Here is a 23,551-nt window from a genome sequence, read left to right as displayed (position 1 = left end):
ATCAACCTTTACCACATTGTAATCGCGGTCGAGTTATCGAAGTTTTAGTCAAGTCATGACCCAATGAATAATCGAAGTTTTAGTCGAGTCGAGTAGTCGCAATGCATTGAAAGTTCCATTATATCACAATAGAAGCGGCAAAAACTAGTCAAGTAGCGCAGGACTTCACTGGCAAGAGCTTCAAGCTTTTTACATATCAGACTTGTATGGGTGCGCAGTCGCAGCGGAATCGCTGGAAACTGCAAGGCCGTTGAGCTTGCTAGGGAAAGCATCCTTACTCCAATTTCATCCGATGGCAATCGAATCAAGATACCGATGTCTTCTGCCGTTCTAGCATTGGACGCATGGTTCTTCGGTGAGCTTGGTAAGCTTGGTAAGCGCAGCTCAACAACCAGAACCTGTGCGACAACGAGTTACTTCTGGCACAAAGTGAACCGTAATGGTACACCGAAGTACATGCACTTATCAAAGTCAAACTCGCCAAATTGTAAGGGTTCTGACTGGACACTGTCCAAAATGCACGTACGCAATGCGGCTAAATATTTTGACGGATGATCTTTGTAAAAGTTTTATAAAGCAAAGCGGGATGAAATCATCTCCTCACTTTCTACTCTACTTGCCTGGCTCTTGTCAAACCTCAATTGAAATATCTCAGTGGATAAACCTTTGGTGAATCTATCGAAATGGTTGGGTTTTGTATTGCCAGCATTGATAAATATGTGGTGAGCTCAAAATGTTTCGTCGTTCTATCAGAGCATACACTAGAAAATGGTTTTTGGTAACACAAAGGGCAAATATCTGTCCAAAAGAGACTCCAACTTGCTCAACAAGCAGGCAAACGTGGCATGAATGGAGTATAGACGACTATTAAAATTCAAAAGGAATAACACCACAACTCAGGTAGGGGTGTTATCAAATTAGCAGGTCATCTTCTCTGTAATTAGAATATGCCGGCAGACTAGGAACACCATATAATAACTGCTGTAAAAGCAGTCTGAAGGTAGAATAATAGGAGACTATAAAGCAGTATTCATGTAGCAGAAGAAAAAACCTTTTGTATAGGAAAATAATCGCAACAATCGATCGAGGGTTTCTTGACGAAGTTTCGGGAGTAGCACAGATAAAACATTTTGTACTGATTAAGTTCAGCGGAAGCACGGTGAGGTGCAGAGCGGAAACATAGTATACATATACCATAGTACCGGTGGTTTCGAAATGGGCCTCCTACTGGCCTAGAAACGTCGTCAGACATCCACTCTACCTACTTATGTAACTAACGGTAATAATTTCGACTCGTTGTTGGATCGTATATCTTTCCATGATGAAAACCTTGTTGTAGAGAAATATCAAAATGTCGTTTGCTGTCCCTATCGGATTTCTTTTGTAGGGCGTTATTGAAAAACCTTTTATTATAGAATACAGTTTTATTAACGCATTCGATACAAATTTTGATTAATTCTGTGATAATTTAACCGTGGAGAAAACAGTCATTGAAATGAATAGGAATCCCAATTTATACAAACAAAAATAAAAATTCTTATCGACATTTACAACAGCCACCAAACTCTCATCGCGTATACAATCGAGTTAGCCCGAATCGAGTGATAGGAACGCTTCACTAAATCAAATTAATGACCTAATTAAATCAAAATTAATTAAGCATCGCATTTTTCCACAGCAACACATTTCGAGATTGCCTGTTGAAAGCGCCCAATTTCCGATACGAAATATGAGGCATGCATACAAATGCACGGACTCTATACTATACAGCACGAGTGTGAGGTTATGTGTTTATAAATTAAACACAATATATCCCAACTCGGCATAAATGAAAAAAAAAAATACAATTCATATATTTGTAGGAATTAAACCACAATTGAATTGAGTGAAATTTGCTTATCAGCATAAGAGACTCGCCACTAACCGATAGCGCGCTGCTGAAAATTAAAACAATAGTAATTGAACTTTGACGAGGTCAGCATAATTTTTCAACGAAATCATTGAGAAAAAAATGTAGTAAAATCCAAACGCATTAGAAATCGAATAAAGATAATATTGCGGTTAATTAATGGCTGGAAGACGCCCCCAAAAAAATTGGTTTCAAATTGCAGCTGAGCTAGCGGACACATCAGATAAGCGGATAAGAGGCTGTCGTGGCGAATACATAAACGGGGAAGATACGCATGGCAAGAGCAGCAGTTAATGGGTGTACGAGTATGTATCAACAAATAAAAGGAGTGCTTGCGGGGGCGATTTTAGAGGGCGTACTTACAGACATATGCAGTTATATAGCGAAGTTAACGGCTTTGATAGCACAAATCAACTTTGTATGTAAGTGTGTGTGTGTGGATGTACAAAACTATGCTTTGTTGGTCATCAATTGGACTAACGTTGACGAACGACGATTGACATATAAAATTGATGACACATTGAGGCGAAGCAAGGAGGGTGACTTGGTGATCTTTTTTCCATTTTCTGAGCAAACTTAACACTTGCGTTTGTATGTATTTTTGTACTACCAGAAACTAGAGATTTTAAGAAATATAAAACCTCCTTACCTTTTTAAAAATTCGAAAATTTTGACTTGATATTTTTTGGTTAAAAATCAGATTTTTTTCGATATTGCGTTAATAAAAGAAAATATACTTGTCACCAAAAATGCAAAATAACGTACCATCAGTTTTGATTAGTGTACAGGCGAAAGGAAAACGATATTACAGAAACCATTAGTTTTGAAATAAAATTTGAGTTTTGGTTATAAAATGGTTATATATTGGTTATCAAAACTCATAATGAAACAAAATTTGAGTTTTGGTTATAAACAGGTTATCTATTGGTTTTAAATAGGTTATTATACACTCATACTATATATCTGACAACGATTTACATTTTTCTTTGATGACACGTTGTTTTGCATTTTAGGTAAATTTAGTAAATGAAAAAATACAGAAAATTTCAGACTTAAGAAGGCAAGTTTTTACAAGATACAAACAAACAAAAAACGTTACCTTCGGCTGCACCGAAGCTAATATCCCCTTCAAAGGTGCATTTCTTTTAGCAACTATGTGTTCAGTTTGTATGTAAGCTATATGCTATAGTAATCCGATCTGAACAATTTTTTCGGGGATTACATTGTTGCCTTGGAAAATAATCTATACCAAATTTGGTGAAGATACATTGTCAAATGTGAAAGTTTTCCATACAAGAACTGGATTCCGATCATTCAGTTTATATGGCAGCTATATGTTATGGTGGTCCGATATCGGCCGTTCCGACAAATGAGCAGCTTCTTGAAGAGAAAATGACGTTTGCAAAATTTCAAAATGATATATTAAAAACTGAGAGACTAGTTCGTATATATGCAGACGGACGGACGGACAGACAGACAGACGGACAAGGTTAAATCGACTCAGCTCAACATACTGATCATTTATATACTACATACTTTATAGGGTCTCCGACGCTTCCTTCTGGGTGTTACAAACATCGTGACAAACTTAATATACCCTGTTCAGGGTATAATAAAAAACTCAAAAAAGTGGCTATTAGAATTTTTCACATAAATTTTGAGGTTATGTGAAAAAAGTCTGTACAAAAGAGTAGGTTTAATTACTTAAAACATTGCCATATAACATTTTTCCACAAGTGTCATAGTCTTGCTGAAAATCGTGTTAAACCATTCTTAACCCTTAAAAATTCAAACACGCCCCTCATCTTGCTTTTCCCGATATCAAATCACCCGTGAATTATTTTTTCTGTGAGTCTTTTCCGTCTGAACAACGTTTACAAATCGCTCAACTTCATTACAAAAATCCACAATCTATAAAGAAAGCGTTTCGTGCATTTCGCTCAACTTAAGGTCAACATAATTGGCCTACTGAGCGTACTATTCGTAACTACCAGCAACCATTTTGAGACCCAGCATTCACCATGTGATTTTATTAGACCGAACACATCACGTCCAGCACGCAGTGAAGAAAATATAGCAGCCGTAGCTGAGAATGTGCACGACGACCGTGGAGAGTCGATTCGACGTCGTTCGCAGCTACTGGGACTGATGTATGGAACGACTTGGCGCATTTTACGTCGAGGTCTTAAATTGAACGCGTACAAAGTACAGCTAATGCAAGAACTGAAAGCGCTCAACTTTCCCAAGTGACACCGCTTCGCTCTATGCACTCTTGAAAATTTCCATGAAGATACGACGTTTTCGAGCCAAATTTTGTTCAGCGACGAGGTCTATTTCTGGCTCAATGAAAATGTAAACAAGCAAAATTATTGCATTTGGGACAAAAAGCAACCTTAAGAGAATCAAGAGCTGCAATTGAATTTTTTTTTTATTGTTTCCATCTAGAAATATCAACGATATGGTGAGGTTTGTTGGCCAGTGCCACCTTCGGTCCACATTTTTTTCAAAAATTATGTCGGTGAAAAGGTAACCGTCAATGGCGACCGTTATCGCGCCATGATAGCCGACTATTTGATGCCTGGAATTGAAACTCATGATCTCGGCGACATTTAGTTTTAACAAGACGGGGCCACTACACATACATCGCATCAATCAATGGATTTATTGAGAGCACACTTAAGTGAGCAGATAATTTCACGTTTTGGGCCGGTCGTTTGGACACCAAGACCATGTGATATCACACCGTTAGACTGTTTTCTGTGGGGATGTGTAAAGTCTAAAGTCTATGCGGATAATTTCACTTGGATTCAGGACTTGGAGTCAAACGGCACGTGTGTCATTCGCTAGTTATCAGTCGAAAAGCTCGAATGAGTCAGCGAAAATTGCAGTCAACGTATGGACTATCTGAGACGTAGTGACGGCCAACACTTGAAAGAAATAATCCTCAAAAATCAATGCCAAAAACTGTTCTTTCGAATGATAGTAAACATTCTCCATTAAATTTCAAGTTTCTGTGTTTTTTCTTAAAAAAAAAACAAGTAGGGAATCTCGAAAATACATACATATTTTATGCTAACAGCGATGTTCCCTTCTAGGTATTAAAAACATCTTGGCAAGCTCAATATACCATGTTTAGGCTATAAATAAGTATATATTGAGTTAGACATATTTATATGTACGTACATACGTCTAAGTAAGTCATTGTAATTGTAATAGCATTGTCATTACCGCATTTCTGTATGCTAATGAAGCACAAAGTTCACCATTTTTCTAGCTGTCACCGAACGACTTTTTTCCTGCTCCCCAGCAACAAAAGCTGATAAAAGAAATTCTGCTGTGCGATATGAATATTGACTGCTTGAACTTGTGAACAAGCGCTGAGAATTTTCGAAATTCTTACAGTGAGATTTTCGACTATTTCCATGTCGCGCTGACAGCTAATCACAGAGACGGCAAAACGCTGGCAGCCAGTAAGTGGCATGGCTGCACAAGCGATAAGAAAATACTTATGCCGCTCCACATACACAGACATATGTATGTATGTGTATAGCTAATGCAATTGTGCGTTCATACAAATACACTTTAGACAACAAGCCCTTGCTTTGTGACAGCAAATTGTACCGAAAAGCGTTTTGAAGTGCGCTGGCTGCATTGCTTTCAATGCTTGTGGACGTTTGTGGTGACATTAACGTCGATGACGGCGCAGAAGTGCTTGAGTTGCCCCCAATCTCACGTATATGTTCATATGTACATGTATGTATGTTAGCTTGTGTCTGAAACTAGCGCATGGTTGCATAGCTGATGCATCCGCCAATGACATTGATGTTGTATGCGTCATGTCGCCTGTCAAACGCACGTCATGGCACGTCCATGTGTAGCATTTTTATGCATTCTCCATTGCTTTGGTTCTTGCTTTTGCTCTTTCGTGCTCATCATTATTCGTCGTCGTTTGTGTTTCCGTTATGATTTTTCCATTACGTCTATTTTGACGACCACGAAGTCGTGAGTGATTTTCATATTTATTCGTTTCTTATTTTTAATGTTAAATGTCAAAATTTGTCTTTGAGAATTTGCCACGCCAATCGTGTTGATATTCGAATGTAATTGACTTTTTTACTTTATCTTAATGTGGTTATGCTTTCAGACTGAATAGAATTTTGGAAATTTTACTGATAATCTCTCTGGCAAGTATAGATGGCTTTGAAATGCATTAGACTATGGCAACTCATAGCATATTGGAATTTTCGGTTCAAGAGATGAAGGCCAGAAAAATGTTCTTGAAAGATTATTTTATTGCCATGCTAGAGAAACCATTAGCAAAAGGTGAGGTCTCTCACCGAAAGTGGTCGATGGGCTCTATGACACCATAGTCAAGCCATTTATGTTTTTTGGGGTTCTTATGTAGTGGAGCGCTCTAGAAAAGACCTTACATGCAATTCAAGAGGGTTCAACGAACGGAGCCCGCAGACATCGTCGGAAGGTGTATGACTGTGGAAATTGCGATCAAACTCAGAGAAATTGGTTTCTTAAAATAATACGAATCTAAACACTCGGATATCGTCACACACTCTGACTTCATACCGTATCACTTGGATCATTAAGTCGGCTAATCGAATACTGGCGGCTCATGCTCTACCCATATACCGGCGAGGAAGTTGTGGTTGGGAAAAGGCTAAGGAATGGGACAGTGAGCTTCTTTATCTATGGTTCAAAGCTTGGGAGGAATGTTGGTAGAGGAGTTAATTGTCAGAAGCTCTGTATCAACTCCAGCTTCAGACTTCCTGACTATTGCAGTGTCTTCCAAGCCGAGGTTGCAGTCATTAAGGTAGAAGGAGATCTACTACTCTGGACTGCAGCCTTCTTCAGAGAAGTGACCATGCACTCAGATAGCAAAACGGCGGTACTAGCGTTGAACTCATTAACACTGCGTTCAGGGTTGGTCGAGGAGTGCCTAGGCTCGCTATCAATAGCTTCGAGTGTCTGTGATAAGATTGGTGTGGGTGCCAGGCCACAGCGGAATGGCAAGAAATTGCAAAGCTGGTGAGCTGGCAAGTACCCTAGAACTGCTATTGGTAGAATGGAAACGGGTCGGTACTCCCCTATTCTCTTGTGTTCTACAATTAGATAGCTGGGCTTCGCAGAAGCTTTGCCAGCGTTGAGCTATCATCGGTATATGCGCTGTCGCAAAAACCTTTTGGTCCAACATCGATCGCAAGAGATCAAGTGATCTTTTTGCCATCAGTAAGGCTAGCCTCTCCCTCGTTGTGCGGATATTAACAGGCCATTACCTTATTGGGGTCCATGTTGTAAGGTTGAAAGAAGATGAGATGGAACCAACTCAACACTTTCTTCTTGACTGGCTCGCGTTTTGGAGGTCAAAACTTAAACACTTGGGAGCGCATACTTTCAAACAGCAGCAAGACTTTACGCAATATCGAGAAGGTCAACTATAACCTTCTTTCCTGAGGATTTTCCCAGCTGCTTATAATAAAGTTTCGTGCAAAGCTCTTTTCTGCGTTTTTATTGCAGATTTTTCTAGGTACATATACATACCTGAAACTTCACACCTAAAGCTGCCTCGTTCGCACTTTTAGTATTGACTATGCCATATAAGTATGATTTATGACTTCATAAAGTATTAATTACTAAAATTTAATAGCGAAATGCATTTCAGTTATGTAGCTATGTATGTATATAAGCATATTTGTATGTATGCGCGTATACCAGTGTAGTAGTGAGCTGTTGTTTCATATGAAAACACATAAATCCATTTAAGTCCCGTAATGACATTTACAGCTACTAATATGTACATCTGCCGCACGTTTCAAGCATAAATAGTTAATATGTGCGTGGCGTAGCTTTAAATGTTTGTATAAATGTATGTACGTATGTGCGTTGATACGTCAGCCGGAGTTTATGTTGAGCCAGCGCTTGTCGCTTGCAAGGCAAACGCAGGCAGTTGAAGTAAATCTAAGCTGGCATTTAAAGCAGGCATAAAATATAAACACTTACATTTGTATATACATATACATACTTACATATATGAAATATGTACGTGAACTTAAGCGAAGTGCGGTTGAAGGCCAAAAGCGTTGCCATCACACGCCGCCACTTAACGACTCATTGCATTTTTAATAGCTGAAAAGTAAAGAAAAAAGTCAAAGCTCCCGGAGTAACCTCAAGATATGCCGTTGCAGTGCTCGAAAACTCCATTTCTAAAGCTGGATATGTGTAACATGACAGAATTAACGGACAAAGAAGTGCCTGCACTGTCGAGAATAAAGCTGCCGTTAACACATCAATGGAGGAAGACCCAAATCAGTCTCTCAAACGTCTTTCTCAAGCGTTGGGCATTCCTGTGACGTCATTGTGACGAATTTTGCGAAAAGATCTTGGCCTACATTTTTACAATATCAAATTGCCGCAAGGACTGAAGCCGCTTAACAGCTAGAATCGTCGTATGTGAATTGGGCAGAGCAAGAACTTGAAAATGATCCGGATTTTCATCGAAAAATCATCTTCAGCGTAAAGGCTCATTTCTGGTTGAACGGCTTCGTCATTAAGACAAATATGCGTTATAGGTCAGGCAGCAATCCACACGTTTTTCAGGAGTTACCATTGCATACCGACAAAATTACGGTGAGGTTTATGGGCTGACGGCGTCATTGGGGCGTACTTCTTCCGTTATGATCAATAACGGCACGTTATTGTGAATGGGAATTGCTAACGCTCAACGATAGCCGAATATTTGCGGTCCGAATTGGGTGATATGGACTTGGACAACAGTCCGGCACCGCAAGCCACCCAACGAATGTCACAATCGATTTATTGAAAACCAAGTTTGGTGAACATGTTATCTCACGTCAATTGTCCGCCTCGGTCGTGCGATTTGACGCCGTTAAGACTATTTTTTGTGGAGCTACGTCAAGTCTATGGTCTATGCCAACAAGCCAGTGCTGATGATGAACTTCGTATGAATATTATATAGTATAAGTGATCAGCTGAGTCGAGCTAATTATATTCGCTTGTCCTTCTGTTGGTATGTACTCGAACAGTAGTTAGTTTAGTTTTTAAGATTTCGATCTGGGAATTGGCTCACTACCTTTTCTTGCTAAGAGGCTACTTATATGTGGGAATCGCTAATATCGGACAACTATAGCATATATGTACATACATAGCTGCCATACAACAATGACGATAAAAATTAAGTCTTTGTATGGAAAACTTTTTTATTTGATGAGATACCTTCTTGAAATTCATCAAAGATCCTTAAACAAAGAAACTCTACAATATCTGAAGAAATAGTTCAGATCGAACTACTATAGCATATAGCTGCCATACAAATTGTGCAATCAAACTCAAGTCCTTCTATGGAAAACTTCATCAGTTTACAAGATATCCTTACGAAATTCGGCATAGATTTTTAGCTAAGGTATAACTACAATATCCGCTTATAATATTTAGATCGGATCGCTATAACATATAGCTGCCATACAAACTTAGCGATTAAAATCAAGTCCTTGTATGGAAAGCTCTTTTATTTTTAAAGGTATCCTCACGAAATTTGGTACAGATTACTAATCAAAGTATCGCTATAATCTCTGCACATATTGTTCAGATCGGACTTCTATAGCATATAGCTGCCATACAAACTAAACGATCCGAGAGAGGAGACCAAGCGTAGGAGTTGCAAGAACAAGAAAAAGCAATTACAGAAAAATAAGATGAAATGTAATACAACAAAATAGCTACCACTAAAACATACAAAACATTTTAAAAAATATTTTTTTTATAAGCCTAGCTTTGGCCTGAGCTACATGTTACATAAACTGCTGCTTTGTATGCCCCAACGCTAAGCAGCTTTTGTATGTCACTGCCGCTTTTATGGTACTTTTGTGCATCGCTTGTGTCGCTGTCATCATTGCCATTGACTTTGACATTCATTGGCGATACAACACGTACACAGCCTACGGACAATAGGTATTGCGCTGTGCTTACTCAAAGATCGGCCGTAGTAAAATTTTATTACAAGAAAAAATTTGCCTGCCCTGCTACGCCGGCTGCGACCGCATAACGTAAGTCAAGCGTTGTAGCATGTTCTACATACTAGCCGCCTTGTTGCATGTGCTTATAGAAAAATATACATACATATATACATGCATTCAGAGTTATTGTTATTGCTGCTGTTGTTGTTGTTGTTACGCGTCTTATGTGTGCATGTTGTTGTCATTGTTGTTAGAGTTATCAACATTATGTTCTGTCACAAAGAATTGTGTATTTGTTGTTTTATAGTTTTCGATTTTATTTATTTGCTTGTTGTTGTGCCGATTTTCCGCTCTTTGAACCCACATATGTAAACTTCCCATGCAACTTGAACTTGTCCAGCCGGCACATAGCTCTCTCTGCCTTGTCTCAAGTCATGCTCAGTTTCCATTGAGTGACATGCAACATGGCTTTCCACATTTTCCATCAATATTATTGGCACACAAAGTGAAATCTCCATATGCGCTTTCTACAAAAAATGTGTGTGCGGGGGTGTGTAGTTTGTTGTAAAAAGCTGAGCAGACATTGAAATGCACTAAACTGCTTGCTTCTACAAGTACTTACCAAAAGCGTGCTCAAAAGCTTTGAATATACTGAAGAAGATTGAAGATATTGACTTAAGTACATACATATGTTCATCGAATATTATTTCGAGTTTAAGGCAAAGTCCTCCCTAGTTTAAGGAGCCAGCGTTAACTTGATGTTTAGAGATCATCATCCAATCTTGGTTTTAGAGATCTTAATCGTATATCATTTCGGGTTCATAAACTACTCTATCGATGAATCCTTCCTTCAATCTTGTTTGTTGAATTCCTCTCTACAGGTCTTTTCTTACAGTTTTGAACTAGTTTAAGGAGCCTTTCGCTAAAAGCTCAGCTTTATATTAAGATATCTTAGTGAATGCTGATCTAATTGAATACTACTTCCGATGATCTTGGCAGTTGGATTCCAACCTTGAGATCTTTTCTACAGTTTTAGACTATTTCTTAAGCTTCAGCTTTACATTAAGAGATCTCAGTTGAATATCGGGTTCCGAATCTTTGCTTTTTAATACTATTTCCGATGATCTTGAGGGTTGAACTCCATTAAAGAGGTCTTTTTTTACAGTTTTGAACTAGTTTAAGGAGCCTGCTTCTGAAATCGTGAGATGAACAAAGAATTACTTAAAACTTTTCATACCAACAGCTGGTACAGCATGTTATATTCGCTACCCTCCCAAGTTTTGTGAATGGAATACGGATATTTCGAATTACTCTCCACTGATAAAGCTCTGTTCTTGAAATTATATATAGGTAAGACTAAGGTGGTAAGGCACAACTATCAGCCTACCCACGAGAGGGAGGCAACAAAGAGACGAGGGAACAATGTAGCGAGCAGCTCTAAAGGTGCGCAGACGTTTTCGAAAATAATGGGCAAGTGCCCATCAGAATCGAGGCAATTAAGATAGAGTACTGGAAGCCCGGAATGCATTGCTTTGACAAAGGACCAACAGAAAGAACAAGAAAATAAAGATGGCCACGACGAGGAATACGCATACCGTCTTCCGTAGATGTAGTAGGATACTTATGTACCCTTCATTCACAATCACTCCTCAACAACCCGACAAATCTGAAGAAAAGATACCCTCAAAAGAAACTCCGGCCACAAAAGCACCAGAAGAAAAACAAAGAGAAAGGAAAAGCACCCCAGTGGCCATCACAGAAGGAGACGGCCAGCAGGGGAATCCTTATAAAACTGCAAGGGTATCGTACAAATTATGAAGACGGCGGTGGCAAAACAAAAGAACGTTAGCATGGACGGAGTGGCACAGCTGGATGAACTTTTCGACGTAATCAAGAGTAACCGCAGAAACTGAAAATGAGAAAAGACGTGAACATCTAAGCAAACGCTTCACGACCCCAGACGTCAATAACCTCGAAGTGGCGCGCGACAAGCCCTGTAGAGCCTCGTGAAACAGTGGGACCACGAAATGAAAACGATGACCAATGGCATAAAATTACTTTGATATTAATAATTTAAAAATGTAAGATAATTCTATGTAGGAAGGACGGGTCTTTAAACGGAAACTGTAGGACCCGTTGAAGTTTCATACACAGGTAAACCTGGATTTTTTTGTTATAAAATCGGAAACTGGTGAAAGCGTATGCTTCGATCGACGGAAAGAGTTATTGGAATAATGCAGATACAAGTTCAAGATGTTATCTGACAGAAGTTGGACTGAAAAATTTATTCATAACAAAAGAAATGTTTACAAAAAATTTGAGAAACCATGGAGAGTCTCAGAACAAAGCAAAATATAGAACTATTATACATATATGTATAATAATCAGATACAGGGTAACCGAAGGAGTAATCGAACATATGGAAACACTTTGTGACCTACCTACACGTTCCCACAGCTCTATAAATTATCAATTTATCAAGACTATTATATAATCAAATATCAATTATTTCTTTTCTTATACTTCCACAAAGCAATTAATAAGTTATGAACAATTTAGGCAGTCATTTAATAATCTTAACAGAATCATCTACATACACGCCCAAAATTACCAACATTTATGTTAATGAGATAAAAATTCGGATAGCGTGTTTACCAGAAACATACGAATTCTCACATTTGTGTTACGCAATTTCAAGTAAATCACACATAATTTAACAACCCATTTCAATAAGAAAATAAACAAAACAAAACCAACAAACGCAGCTGGATACGGCGAATTGGAATTGAATGGCAGCATTGACTACCTGAAAGTTGAATGAGGTGAAAAAACAAACAAATAAGCCAAGCGAGCAAGCAGAAAAATGCAAATTACTGAACACTTGAGATGTCAAATAGTTGATAAAGATGAGAAAAAAAACGAGAAAAAAAAATTAAAAAAAAAAGAGAACTCAAAACAAACTCTGAATAAAGTAGTATGATTGAATATTGCTGAAGAAGCCAGCGCTGTGGGCAAGCAGTTAGTATATTCGGTTATATGCATGGTAACTGCGTTGAAAGGCGTTATTGGCAGGCTACAAAGAAAATACATATATTCGTAAATATATATATGTATATGTACGTACATACACCGCACAAAAAATTGTGTACTCAACAGCTGCGCAGCTGACTTGACCCAACTGTAATGGAGCGCATCTTGGAAAAACGATCTTAAATAGGCTGTGATCGATGGCATGGTTGTTGCTGTGGGTAAACGATCACTCATGCAGTGCTTCACATATGTGCCCTAATATACATACATATGTACATATATGCACCATTTGAGCAATTATTTACATACACAAATACATCCATGATTTTTTTTCGAAAAAATTCTAACTGCACAACTAGATATGCATCTGCTTGGCTACTGCATTAAGTTATTTGTCAGCAGTGGTGGTTTACTTTAACGGTGCTTTCAATTTCGAAGAATTCGGGGGCACAAATCAATCGAGACGCTTATTCAAACTCCACTGGGAAACGCTACAAGCGCACAAAACGAATGAGCAAACGAGTAGTAGCAGCATGAATAGCCGCGCGCTGTCGTACCTGAAACTATGAAGCGCACACAACGTGAAACACGCATACATACAGCCAAACTAATTTAAATGCTGCGCCGTTTGCTTACAGTGCGCATAAAAATATGTTTCAGTGCAGCGTTTGCGCCTGCGCAGTAGTTGGTTGTGTGTTTGTAAGGCGCGTCAGTGGAAGAATCGTGACCAAATGTGATGTATGCAGCAGTCAAAAGTGCAGAAGCAACAACAATGAAACGCATAAATTTCGTTCTACATACTCTGGTTAGGCATTCCATATTTTTCTTGTGGAAAGATTGTTACAAATGCATAAGGAAAATATTGCTTGGTGTGTGGCAGTCGAGAAAAAATATGCTTTGCGCTTTACTGCCGCATTTCAATTAGAATATTTAGATTTCCAACGTTTGTTCAAAGTGACGAATGTCAAATAGAGGGGCTTGTATAGGCACAGCATACCACACATGGTAAGGGAGTACTGAGAAAAATGTAAGAGTCGAAAAAAAATCATACTAAAAAGTGGAGGAAAAAGCGTTAGCTGCGGCTGCCGAGGCTAAAAGACTCTACACGTGTCCATTTTTATAACAAAAAAGTTAAAAAGTGTCAAAACAGAGTATAAAAAGTTCTTTATTCTGATTTTGTTTGGTCAGTTTGTATGGCAGCTATATGTTATAGTGCTCCGATCTAGAAAATTTCCTCGAAGATTGTAGGTTTGCCGTAAATAATGATCTCAGTCAAATTTCTTGATGATAGCTCTTCAAATAAAACAGTTTTTCATACAAAAACTTAATTCTGGTCGTTCGGTTTGTATGGTAGCTATATGCTATAGTGAGCCGATGCAAACAATTTCTTCGGACATTAAAGCTTTATTTTTTGTTATAATTAGTACCAAATTTCTTGAAGATAACTAGTCTGATAAACAAGTTTTCCATACGAAAACTTGATTCTTATCGTTCAGTTTGTATGGCAGCTATATGCTTTGGTGGTCCGATCTGGACAATATCTTTGGAGATCATGGAGTTATTTTAGGCAAACATCTGTGTCTAGATTCATAAAGATAGCTTATCAACTAAACAAGTTTTCCATGCAAGGACTTCAATACGCAATCCTATTTGAAACATATTTCTGGATTAAAATTTCAGTTCTATTTCTGAATCACTATTGAACACTTATATTTATACGTGTATATTTTTTAAGAAGTCTTTGACGCTTCCTTCTGGATATACAAATATAAAATTATGAACGCAATCACAAATGATTTTATGACTAGCCTAGCATTCGAATAAATTGTTCATGGATAAGTATAACTACGATGACTGCCTAGCTTCGACTAGCGATTTGTTTTTCGGTATCGTATAGCTATTGCCTGAAGATTGTAAGAGAGAGAGAGAGTAAGAGAGCAAGCAAGCTATTGCAAGAAGACTCTACGAGAGAGAGAATAAGAGATTAAGCGAGCTATTGCAAGAAGGTTCCATGAGAGAGAGAAATAGAGGTCATAAGACAACGAGCGATCGTGTGAGAGTGAGAGAGACCCTGAGCATGCTACTAATTAAGTCCGAAAGTCATTATTTGACACCAATTTTAAACGAAATTCGACAAAAGTAAAATTTTTGGGGAAATGAAAACCAAATTTTGTTTTTTTCGAAATCAGAGATGTTTAAGATCTAGTGGACTCTGAGGTTTGGTGAAAAAATCTCTGTAGAGCACCATTTTTCTCCGCAAGATTTTATTTTAGCTTTTTCAGTCTGAATATTTTCAGAATTATGGCAAGACAAGTCAAAAGATCGTTTTGGGTGCTCTCTGAGGCTACTTTAGGACCTTGAAATGACAAACTATGCTCGACATAAAAGTGTTGGTGCGAAAAAGAAAAGCATAGCAGTAGTCGCTAGAGTAAGACTTTTAAGAGCTTAGAAAGTAGAAAACCTAATATCTTCAGGATTTATTATTGACTGCATGTTGAATTTTTCTCACAAGATTGAACTTTTTAGCTTATATTTGGTAAGACCTCTAAACCCATAGCAACAGAGAAAAGCTGTATACCATCTTGTATATTGTAAAAGTATTTTTGCCAACCACAAACGCCGGCAAGAGTTAATGTCTCGTGTGGCGAGTTTGATTCCAACGCACTTCAAGCCCGATATGGACGCGAAGTTAGCGTAAATTTTCCGTAACTTAAAACATTATTATTCTACACCCTAAACGCCGCTGAATCATTGCCATTGTTAGCAATTCACAACTATGCACAAAAATTCGCTTATTTATTTATTTGCAAGCGCGCCGTTTTGCCTACGCATGCTACACAATGGCGCATACGCACGAGTGGTCATAGGCGCAACTCGTCGTTGCCGCCGCCGACATTGCCATTGTCGCTGCACTATATAATTTACATTTTGACAGTTTTGACTGATTTATCGATGCGACAAGATGTGCGTCAGCCGCGCGGTACACCAGCGCTGCGGTTGAAGCGTGAGGCGGGTCGCGCTTTTACCTATTCACATCACTCATGCAACAATGGACGCGCCAAAGTGACGCCAACGCGCGCGCAACTAAACGACAACTTTGTCTATGCGCGCGTACGTGCGTTAGATGCGGCGGTGCAGGCGGCGTGGGCGTGTGATGCGCGCTTCGCAGGACACGCGCAGCTGCAAGCGCTGCATAATTTTACTTTTGTTGTTAGCGCGGCTGACAATTCGCAGTTGTTACGATTTCGGTTGTTGCTTTTCTCTTATTTGGCCGCTTTGCTGCTATTTTTTTCCGTTCGCGTTGCGAATACGTCTGCGCAATTGTTTTGTCGCCAATCGGCTATACAGCTCCAGTCGCCATTGCCGCGTTGTTGCTTTCACCATTAACGCAGCCGCCGCGCACTCATTTGGATGTTTTGCCTTTGTTATTGTTGTCAGGGAATTGCATTGCTTTTGGCTGCCGCTGCCACTGCTGCTGTGTCGTCAGCCTTGTTTAGTGGCGAATTGTTTTGCTTTGTTTTGTTTGTGTTTTGCTTTCATTTGCCTGCCTTTGTTTTGCTTTGAGTTTTCACTCGTGTCGAACGCCCGCGTTGCATGCAAATTTCTGCGCGGTTGTTTTTATTGTTTTATTTATTTTGCGAAACGTAGGTGAGGCGCATAGTTGCACACACAAACGGAGCAACAACAATAATAGCAATAACAACTGCAATTGCAACAAGTTATGGGCTGCCACTGACATTTGACGTGACAATTGACATTTGCCGCGGAGTCCACACCGCCGCGCTGTCAATACTGTGAAGAGTTGCTCCAATATATGCCTCTATATGTGTATGTATACGTCGGCTCATAGTTCTGTGCTTCTTTTGTGAGTCATGCGGACAATTTATATCCTGGTTGCCACTTAGAATAATAGATCACAGATAACGTGTGGTTTGGTATTACCGAAAAAGGAAAAGTTCCAAAGCGCGATATGCAAAACTTTGCATAAATAAGATTTATTTTGTGCGTGGGCTGACCAAAAGTGGCAAAAAATGGTAATATATTATCGTATATATAGTCAGAAGGACTAGTGGGACAAGGCAATGTGGGCGTTTGGCTTTAGTGTCTTTAAAATTTTTTTTATTTTCATCTTTATATTTATATTTATATTTCTCTCTAATCTTACTTTCATCATTATGCTTCTCTTCGAATGCTAAGGTGAGTCTTAATCAACGCTGAATTCCAATTTCAGCACCCAATTGACGGCTTACTCCATCGGATATCGACCAAAGCCATTCTTAATAGTGGACATCAATAACCGGATAAGGCTTATGAAAGCTTTTTGAAATAAAAAACCAGTTCCTAAAAAATTTCAAATGCTTTGAGGTGTCGAAAGCTATTAGAGACCTTTAAGCTTGATTTTCCGAAAGCTCAGCTCTGTACTGTGGTAATATCGAAGCCAGTATCATTTTCTTGTATATTTAATTCTGTGTAGGTAGGAAATTTTTGTCTATAAGTAGGATAGGATTTAAAAATCTGGACTTTTAACGAGCTTTCCCTAGCGAATATCTCTAAGAATGCAAGGTGTCTCTAGTCACAGCTTCGCAAGAAACGTTAACGGGAACTTTTGTAAGTTCAAGAAGTTGTAGGAATACATTGGAAGGAAGTTTTGAGATAACTTTAGATATGTGAACTTTTAACGAGCTTGGCTACAGCGAGTACCTCTAAGATCGGATTGATTTTAGTGGTCACAGATTCACAAGTGTCGTTCACAAGAACTTTTGTGGGTTCCAGAAGGTGTGGGTATGTTGTCGAAGAAGATTTCAAGGTATCTTTAGAAATTGGATCTATTAGCGAGCTTGTGTTCAACGAATATCTCTAAGATTGCAAGATCTCACTGGTTACAGCACCGCAAGCCATAATGACGGGAATTTTAGTGAGTTCAATGTGTTGTAGGTAGTGAAAGGGATCAAGGAAAGTTCGACGTCGAAAAGCTGCAATCACAACAGATAGACTTTCTACTCGGCTTGCAAATCTGCTCTCTGAGAACACTCATCAGCAACTTGGTATGAAGGAACTGTGGGACGGCATTTCAAGCTACTTACGTACGATGAGGAATTCCGTGTCGTAATGGAGAGAAGCAGACTGTCCACCTCGCAACGTTGCAATCGACCACCACACGTTCGGGATGGAATAGATACCGAGAGTTGAAGAGGGAAGCGAGACGAATTTGCAGACAAAACAGAGAAATGTGTAAAAATAAAGAGCTTAACAAGTTGACCAACAGGAGTCATGCTGGAACATTCTACCAAAAAATGCGGCGTCTAACAGAAGATTTCAAGTCCAGAGCATACTCTTGTAGAACCCCCAGAAGTGATCTAGTGACTGATGTCCAGAGCATAAAAAAATTATGGGTTCCTCTTCTCCAACCTGCTGATTGGCAGTGAAAGCTTATGGAGTGGACGTTCCATTGCCCGATCATAAGCAAGTTCGAATAGCTATTATCTGTCTTACGAACCACAAAGCGGCGGGGCCGATGGATTGCCGGCCGAGCTATTCAAATATTGCAGCGAAAAACTGATAAGGAGTAGTAGCAGCAATATTAAAAATATCTTGGAAGAAAAAGATCCTACACCCTCTGGGACCGACACTGATATGATACTTTGCAGAAAAAGGATGTTCATGGAATTTGTATACATGACTAAGAAATCAATAACAGCAATAAATAAATTAAAATACAATATTCTCTCATTCAGAAAATATGTTTGTGAAATATGATACCAAGCCGTTTATGTATTCAGTGACCACAACCCTCGAGTACTAGGTATAACTTTCACTCACAGTTTTGACGCTTGCTTGCACCAACAATTAGTCAATAGGTCTTATACACAGTTTTCCGCATTGTTGCATCCTTGTCTGGACATTGGCGCTGTCAATTTTTATTGAGCTAGCGTGGCGCTGTAACCAAATACCTCAAGATAGCTTGCAACAGTGAGGCGGCATGCGGAGCGATGCGTCGGACAATCGAGTCCGTGTAATGCTAGAATCTATTAGGCATATTTCTATTTATGCTTTCATATGCTTCATAGCCATTTTCTCATGATTTTCCAGTCACTTTTTGGCGCGTTATACATTCCAATTGTCTGCATGATTAGAAGTGAAAATGACTGCGAAGTCAGCCTGACGGCTTAAAGCAACTGAAGAGGGGAACAGAGCGGTTTGTGTAGGTACAAGTATATATGCGTGTGTGTGCATATGGGAGAGTGCATTTAATTGGGGTTGCAAATGAAGCGTAACACTGCACGGATTTTTCAAATGGAATCAATGAAAATGTAAGATGGGAAATATTTGGGGAAAATATCAAAATATTCTTTGCTGAGGAAAAACAATCACGAAATATGAAGAATAATGAAAAATTATATAAAAATGATAAAGTGGAGTACTAAAGTAGCTTGTTGTGCTTGAAATGGCAGTAAGTTACATATGTATGCATATGCATGCTTTTAGGCGCTTAAACACTTTATAGCGCTAATGAAATGCGTCGGCGGTGATTTTAGTCCTCAAAATACTGTTAATTAAAGCATAAAATGCACAGTACTGCGCAAAAATATGTATTTATTTGGTTATTAAGACCTTTTAGGCAGCTCAATATTTTTAAGTGCTTCTAAAAAATAAAAAAACAAATGTTTAAACAACTCTCATAACATAAAATTTAATTTTCAAACATGAAAGTGTAGTACGTAAAATTTTATGTGCAAAATTTACAGTATGGAGCACAAATAATGAATTCTGGCGCATACCAAAATATCTGCCCCAACCCTTTCCTTTCTTTTCATGCATTTATTTGCTCTCACTCGTGCTGATTTCAAATTAAGCATGCGAAATTTTTGATAATTGCGCACAACTCACATATTTAACCCATTAAGCGCCAATTTGAAGAGCGCGCCAAAGCACCTTTTAGGCAAGGGGTATCGGTTAGCAGCAGAAAAAGCTTGAAAAGCGCTAAAAATATAAAAAGTAAATAGCGCCAAGCGTCATAAATTTACGGAGTTTATATGTTTCGGTGCTTTTATGTATGCGCTGGGTGCAGAATTATGCGCAATTATGCAGTGTCCTTTCAGGCGCGCATGTATACACAGGCATATGGGTGTGTTAGTATTCGCTACAGCTATGTTAGTAACTTATACACACACATCTTTATTTTTCAGGCTTCCCTAGCAATTCCGCATTCATTGGCTGTGTCTGCACCTGCTGTGGCACGTACGCGCGTTTATCAAAATTTGCTTTGTACGCTTGCTGTTGTCGTTTTTGTGCTTAATTTCATTGCAACAAGCATGTGTAATTTAACAGCACATACACAATAGCACTAGACACACACTTGCGGCGCATTCCTGTTCATACCACACTTTTTGGTTGCCAAAAAGGATGCAATGAAAGCGAAAAGACACATAAATTAAGGCGCAGCAACCGGCAAAAGCAGCCAAGCAAACGTACAAATGAGCAAATGAACCGTTGTGTACGTGCGCAGCGCACACTCGCACACACAAATGCCTGCGCCGCTCGTAAGTTGCTTTTAATGCCGCTGCTGCTCACACACGCATATGCAACAACAATGGCGCGGCGTCAGGCGTCTTGCCTCTTCATCATCGTCGCACAAATTCCGTGCAATTATCGTGATTACGGGTATTTAATGGGGTGTTGCAGCCACATTTGTGCCGCACAACAGGTACGCTTGTCGGCGTTGCACGCGCGCCTCGACAGTAAAGCTGCTTTGCCTTATTTATTTTGTTTCCGAAATTGTCGCATTTCAACTGGAATTTATGGCGCTGGTACGTAGCAGAGGCTTGTATCTTTCTATTAGACTACATGGCGGGAAGGATTCACAAATTAAATGCCGTTAAAAATTCTAGTATGCAACTTTTTTATAATTTTCCATATTATTTTAGAATTATTGCAGTTAAAATGGAATCTCGCAAACATAAGGGTATTTTTATGTATTATTTTACAAACCTAATTCCAAAACTCTTTAATTAAGCTCAAACAATTTGAAATATTTCATCTACTGATTGTAATCGAAAGCCTTTTTACATACATATTCATCATAATTTCCAATATTTTTGAAAAATTTTCTGCTTAAAGTAGAATATCGGACTAAGCACGGTCTTTTTATACACTATAATAATATACTCCGAAAATAATTCCAAAACTCAACAATTAACCTCAAAAAATGTGCGACATTCTTTTTTATAAATTGTGATCTGAAAAGCTAAAACTGAGTACAGCGTGGTGAGAACAAGCAATAATAAATTTCCCATATTCGGAATTAACTTTAAGCCTGATCAAACTTCTTAATATCTATAAGGTAGTCTCGTCCATATCACCCACCCATCTTATTTTTACTATGAGGTTACCCTTAAGCGGTTACATGGGTTTACGGGTTTGAAAAAATCATTTTTTTTTCACTTTGGTTGATCCTGTAAGGAGTTATCCTGCCCAAGCGAATGCATCTTTCTTTCCGAGGGGCCACCGGCAAAGCGTCGCAATGGCCGAGCTTAAAATAGCGGGCTTGGCTCGAATCCATAGTCTCTTAAGCGAAGTTGTTCAGAAAAATCATTAAAAAATTTCTTACATAAAAAAGAGTATAATGTACATACAGACAGAAATGTATTATAATCTGGCGAATGAGTTTTTATTATAATAAAAATATATAACTTAAAAAGCGCTGGCTCGAATCCCTAGTCTCTTAGGCGAATTGTTCAGAAAGATCCTTAGTAAATTTCCTACATACGCGATTTCTTAGTAAAAAAAATCGACCAGCTCTAATGTACATACAGATAGTAATGTATAACAAACTGACAAATAAATTAAAAAAAATTCACCATAAAAAACGCTGGCTCGAATCCATAGTCTCTTAGGTGAAGTTGTTCAAAATGACCCGTAGAAAATTTTTTAGTAAAACCGTCGACCCGCTCTAATGTGCATACAGACAGAAACGTTTTATAAACTGACTAACGAATTTTTATAATAAAAAAAATTGTCTTAATAAGCGCATAGTTTCTTAAGCGAAGTTGTTCAGAATGTCCCGTAGAAAATTTCATATATACGCGATGTTTTAGTAAAAAAAAAACAAAATTCTACCCGTTCTAATGTACATACAAACAGAAATGAATTATAAAGTGATGAACAAATTTTTATAATAAAAAAAAGTTCGCTTTAAAAATCGTTCAGAATGACCCGTAGAAAATTTCCTACATACGGCATTTCTTAGTAAAAAAAATAGAACTGCTCTAATGTACATACATACAGAAATGTTTTATAAACTGACGAATTAATTTTAATAATTAAAAAAAAATTCACCTTAAAAAACGCTGGCTCGAAACCATAGTCTCTTAGGCGAAATTGTTTAGAAACACCCTTAGAAAAATTCCTCCATACCCTAATTTTAGTAAAATAGTCGACCCGCTCCAATGTACATACAGACAGAAATGTATCATACCTGACGAATGTATTTTTATAATAAAAAAAAGCCCTAGCTCGAATGCACAGTCTCTTAGGAGAAGTTGTTCAGAATGACCCGTAAACAATTTTCTATATGTATAAGCGATTGTTTAGTATAACAAAAAAAAGTCGACCCGCTCTAATGTAAGTACATTCCGATACAGAATTGTATTACAAACAAATATAAAATGTATATATACATACATACATATATTTAAAATAATTTGATTACAAACTCACCTTTTTTAAACATGCCTTGACTATATTACACCTAGCGCCATTTTTTATAAGAACACTATTGCACATAATTTCCGACACACGCGACGTAAGCAAACCGAGAACCGCATGAAATAACCACGCACTTGCTACATTCATAACTACACGCATATACACACCCACGATCAAACTAGAACACGCACTTAAAGAACTTGCACTTACGAGGAATTTAACCATTGCGACTTTTACGACACTAGTTTTTGCATTTATTAACGATTTTAACTTTGAATTAAATAAAAACACAATTTAATAACTTTAAAAAATACTTTTCACTAAGTTCAACAAATATTCGCAGCATCCACCAAAAATTACGTGTGTTCACTTTCATTTCCATCTGTAACTAATATTTTTACTGTTACATTGCATTCCTCAATTGGAATAATTCAGCTGCATTCCCCTTAATTTCGCATTCCATGATTCTAGAAAATTCGAAACTCTTCGAAAATCTGTCACAACTCTTCATTACTTATTATTATATGCAGATTATGTTGAAGGTCAAGTGCGAACATTAAAAAATTTGCAACAACAATACCAACAATCATAGCCTCACTCATTGTCATTTCTCAATCACACATTTCTCAATGATGAGCACGCATCTAATACCTCTGCTGAGCATACAGCTTAGTCACGCATATATGAACGCATGAGTGTGTGCATGCGAGCGCTGTGTGCAATACTTATTGATATGCTGGTGTAACACAGTTCATTGTAAGAGCGCATAGCTGATAAAGAGAGCTTTGATGAGTTGTGTGTTAGCGGTCTGCGCAATATTGGCATGCAGGTGTATCACTGTTCGAAGTAAGAGCGCCTAGTTAATGAAGAGAAAATTAAGTTAGGTGAGCTGAAAACGAAAATGAACTTAAGTAAATGCAAG

The 23,551-nt window shown here is 38.3% G+C and overlaps 1 protein-coding gene across 1 annotated transcript in view; it reads right to left on the bottom strand.

Annotated features, from left to right (window-relative positions):
- The window catches only part of LOC120777892 (teneurin-m), a 512,725-nt gene extending 489,818 nt beyond the window's left edge, over nt 1-22,907 (bottom strand). The window contains exon 1 of the mRNA XM_040109461.1: nt 22,642-22,907. Coding sequence (XP_039965395.1) covers nt 22,642-22,654 — 13 coding nt within the window. The 5' untranslated portion in view covers nt 22,655-22,907. The remainder of the gene's footprint in view (nt 1-22,641) is intronic.
- Between the last annotated feature and the right edge of the window lie 644 nt (nt 22,908-23,551).

This window comes from Bactrocera tryoni, chromosome 5, assembly GCF_016617805.1.
Source record: "Bactrocera tryoni isolate S06 chromosome 5, CSIRO_BtryS06_freeze2, whole genome shotgun sequence".
Lineage (NCBI taxonomy): Eukaryota > Metazoa > Arthropoda > Insecta > Diptera > Tephritidae > Bactrocera > Bactrocera tryoni.
The sequence above is the reverse complement of the archived record's forward strand: the minus strand, read 5'-3'. Positions and strand labels throughout refer to the sequence as shown.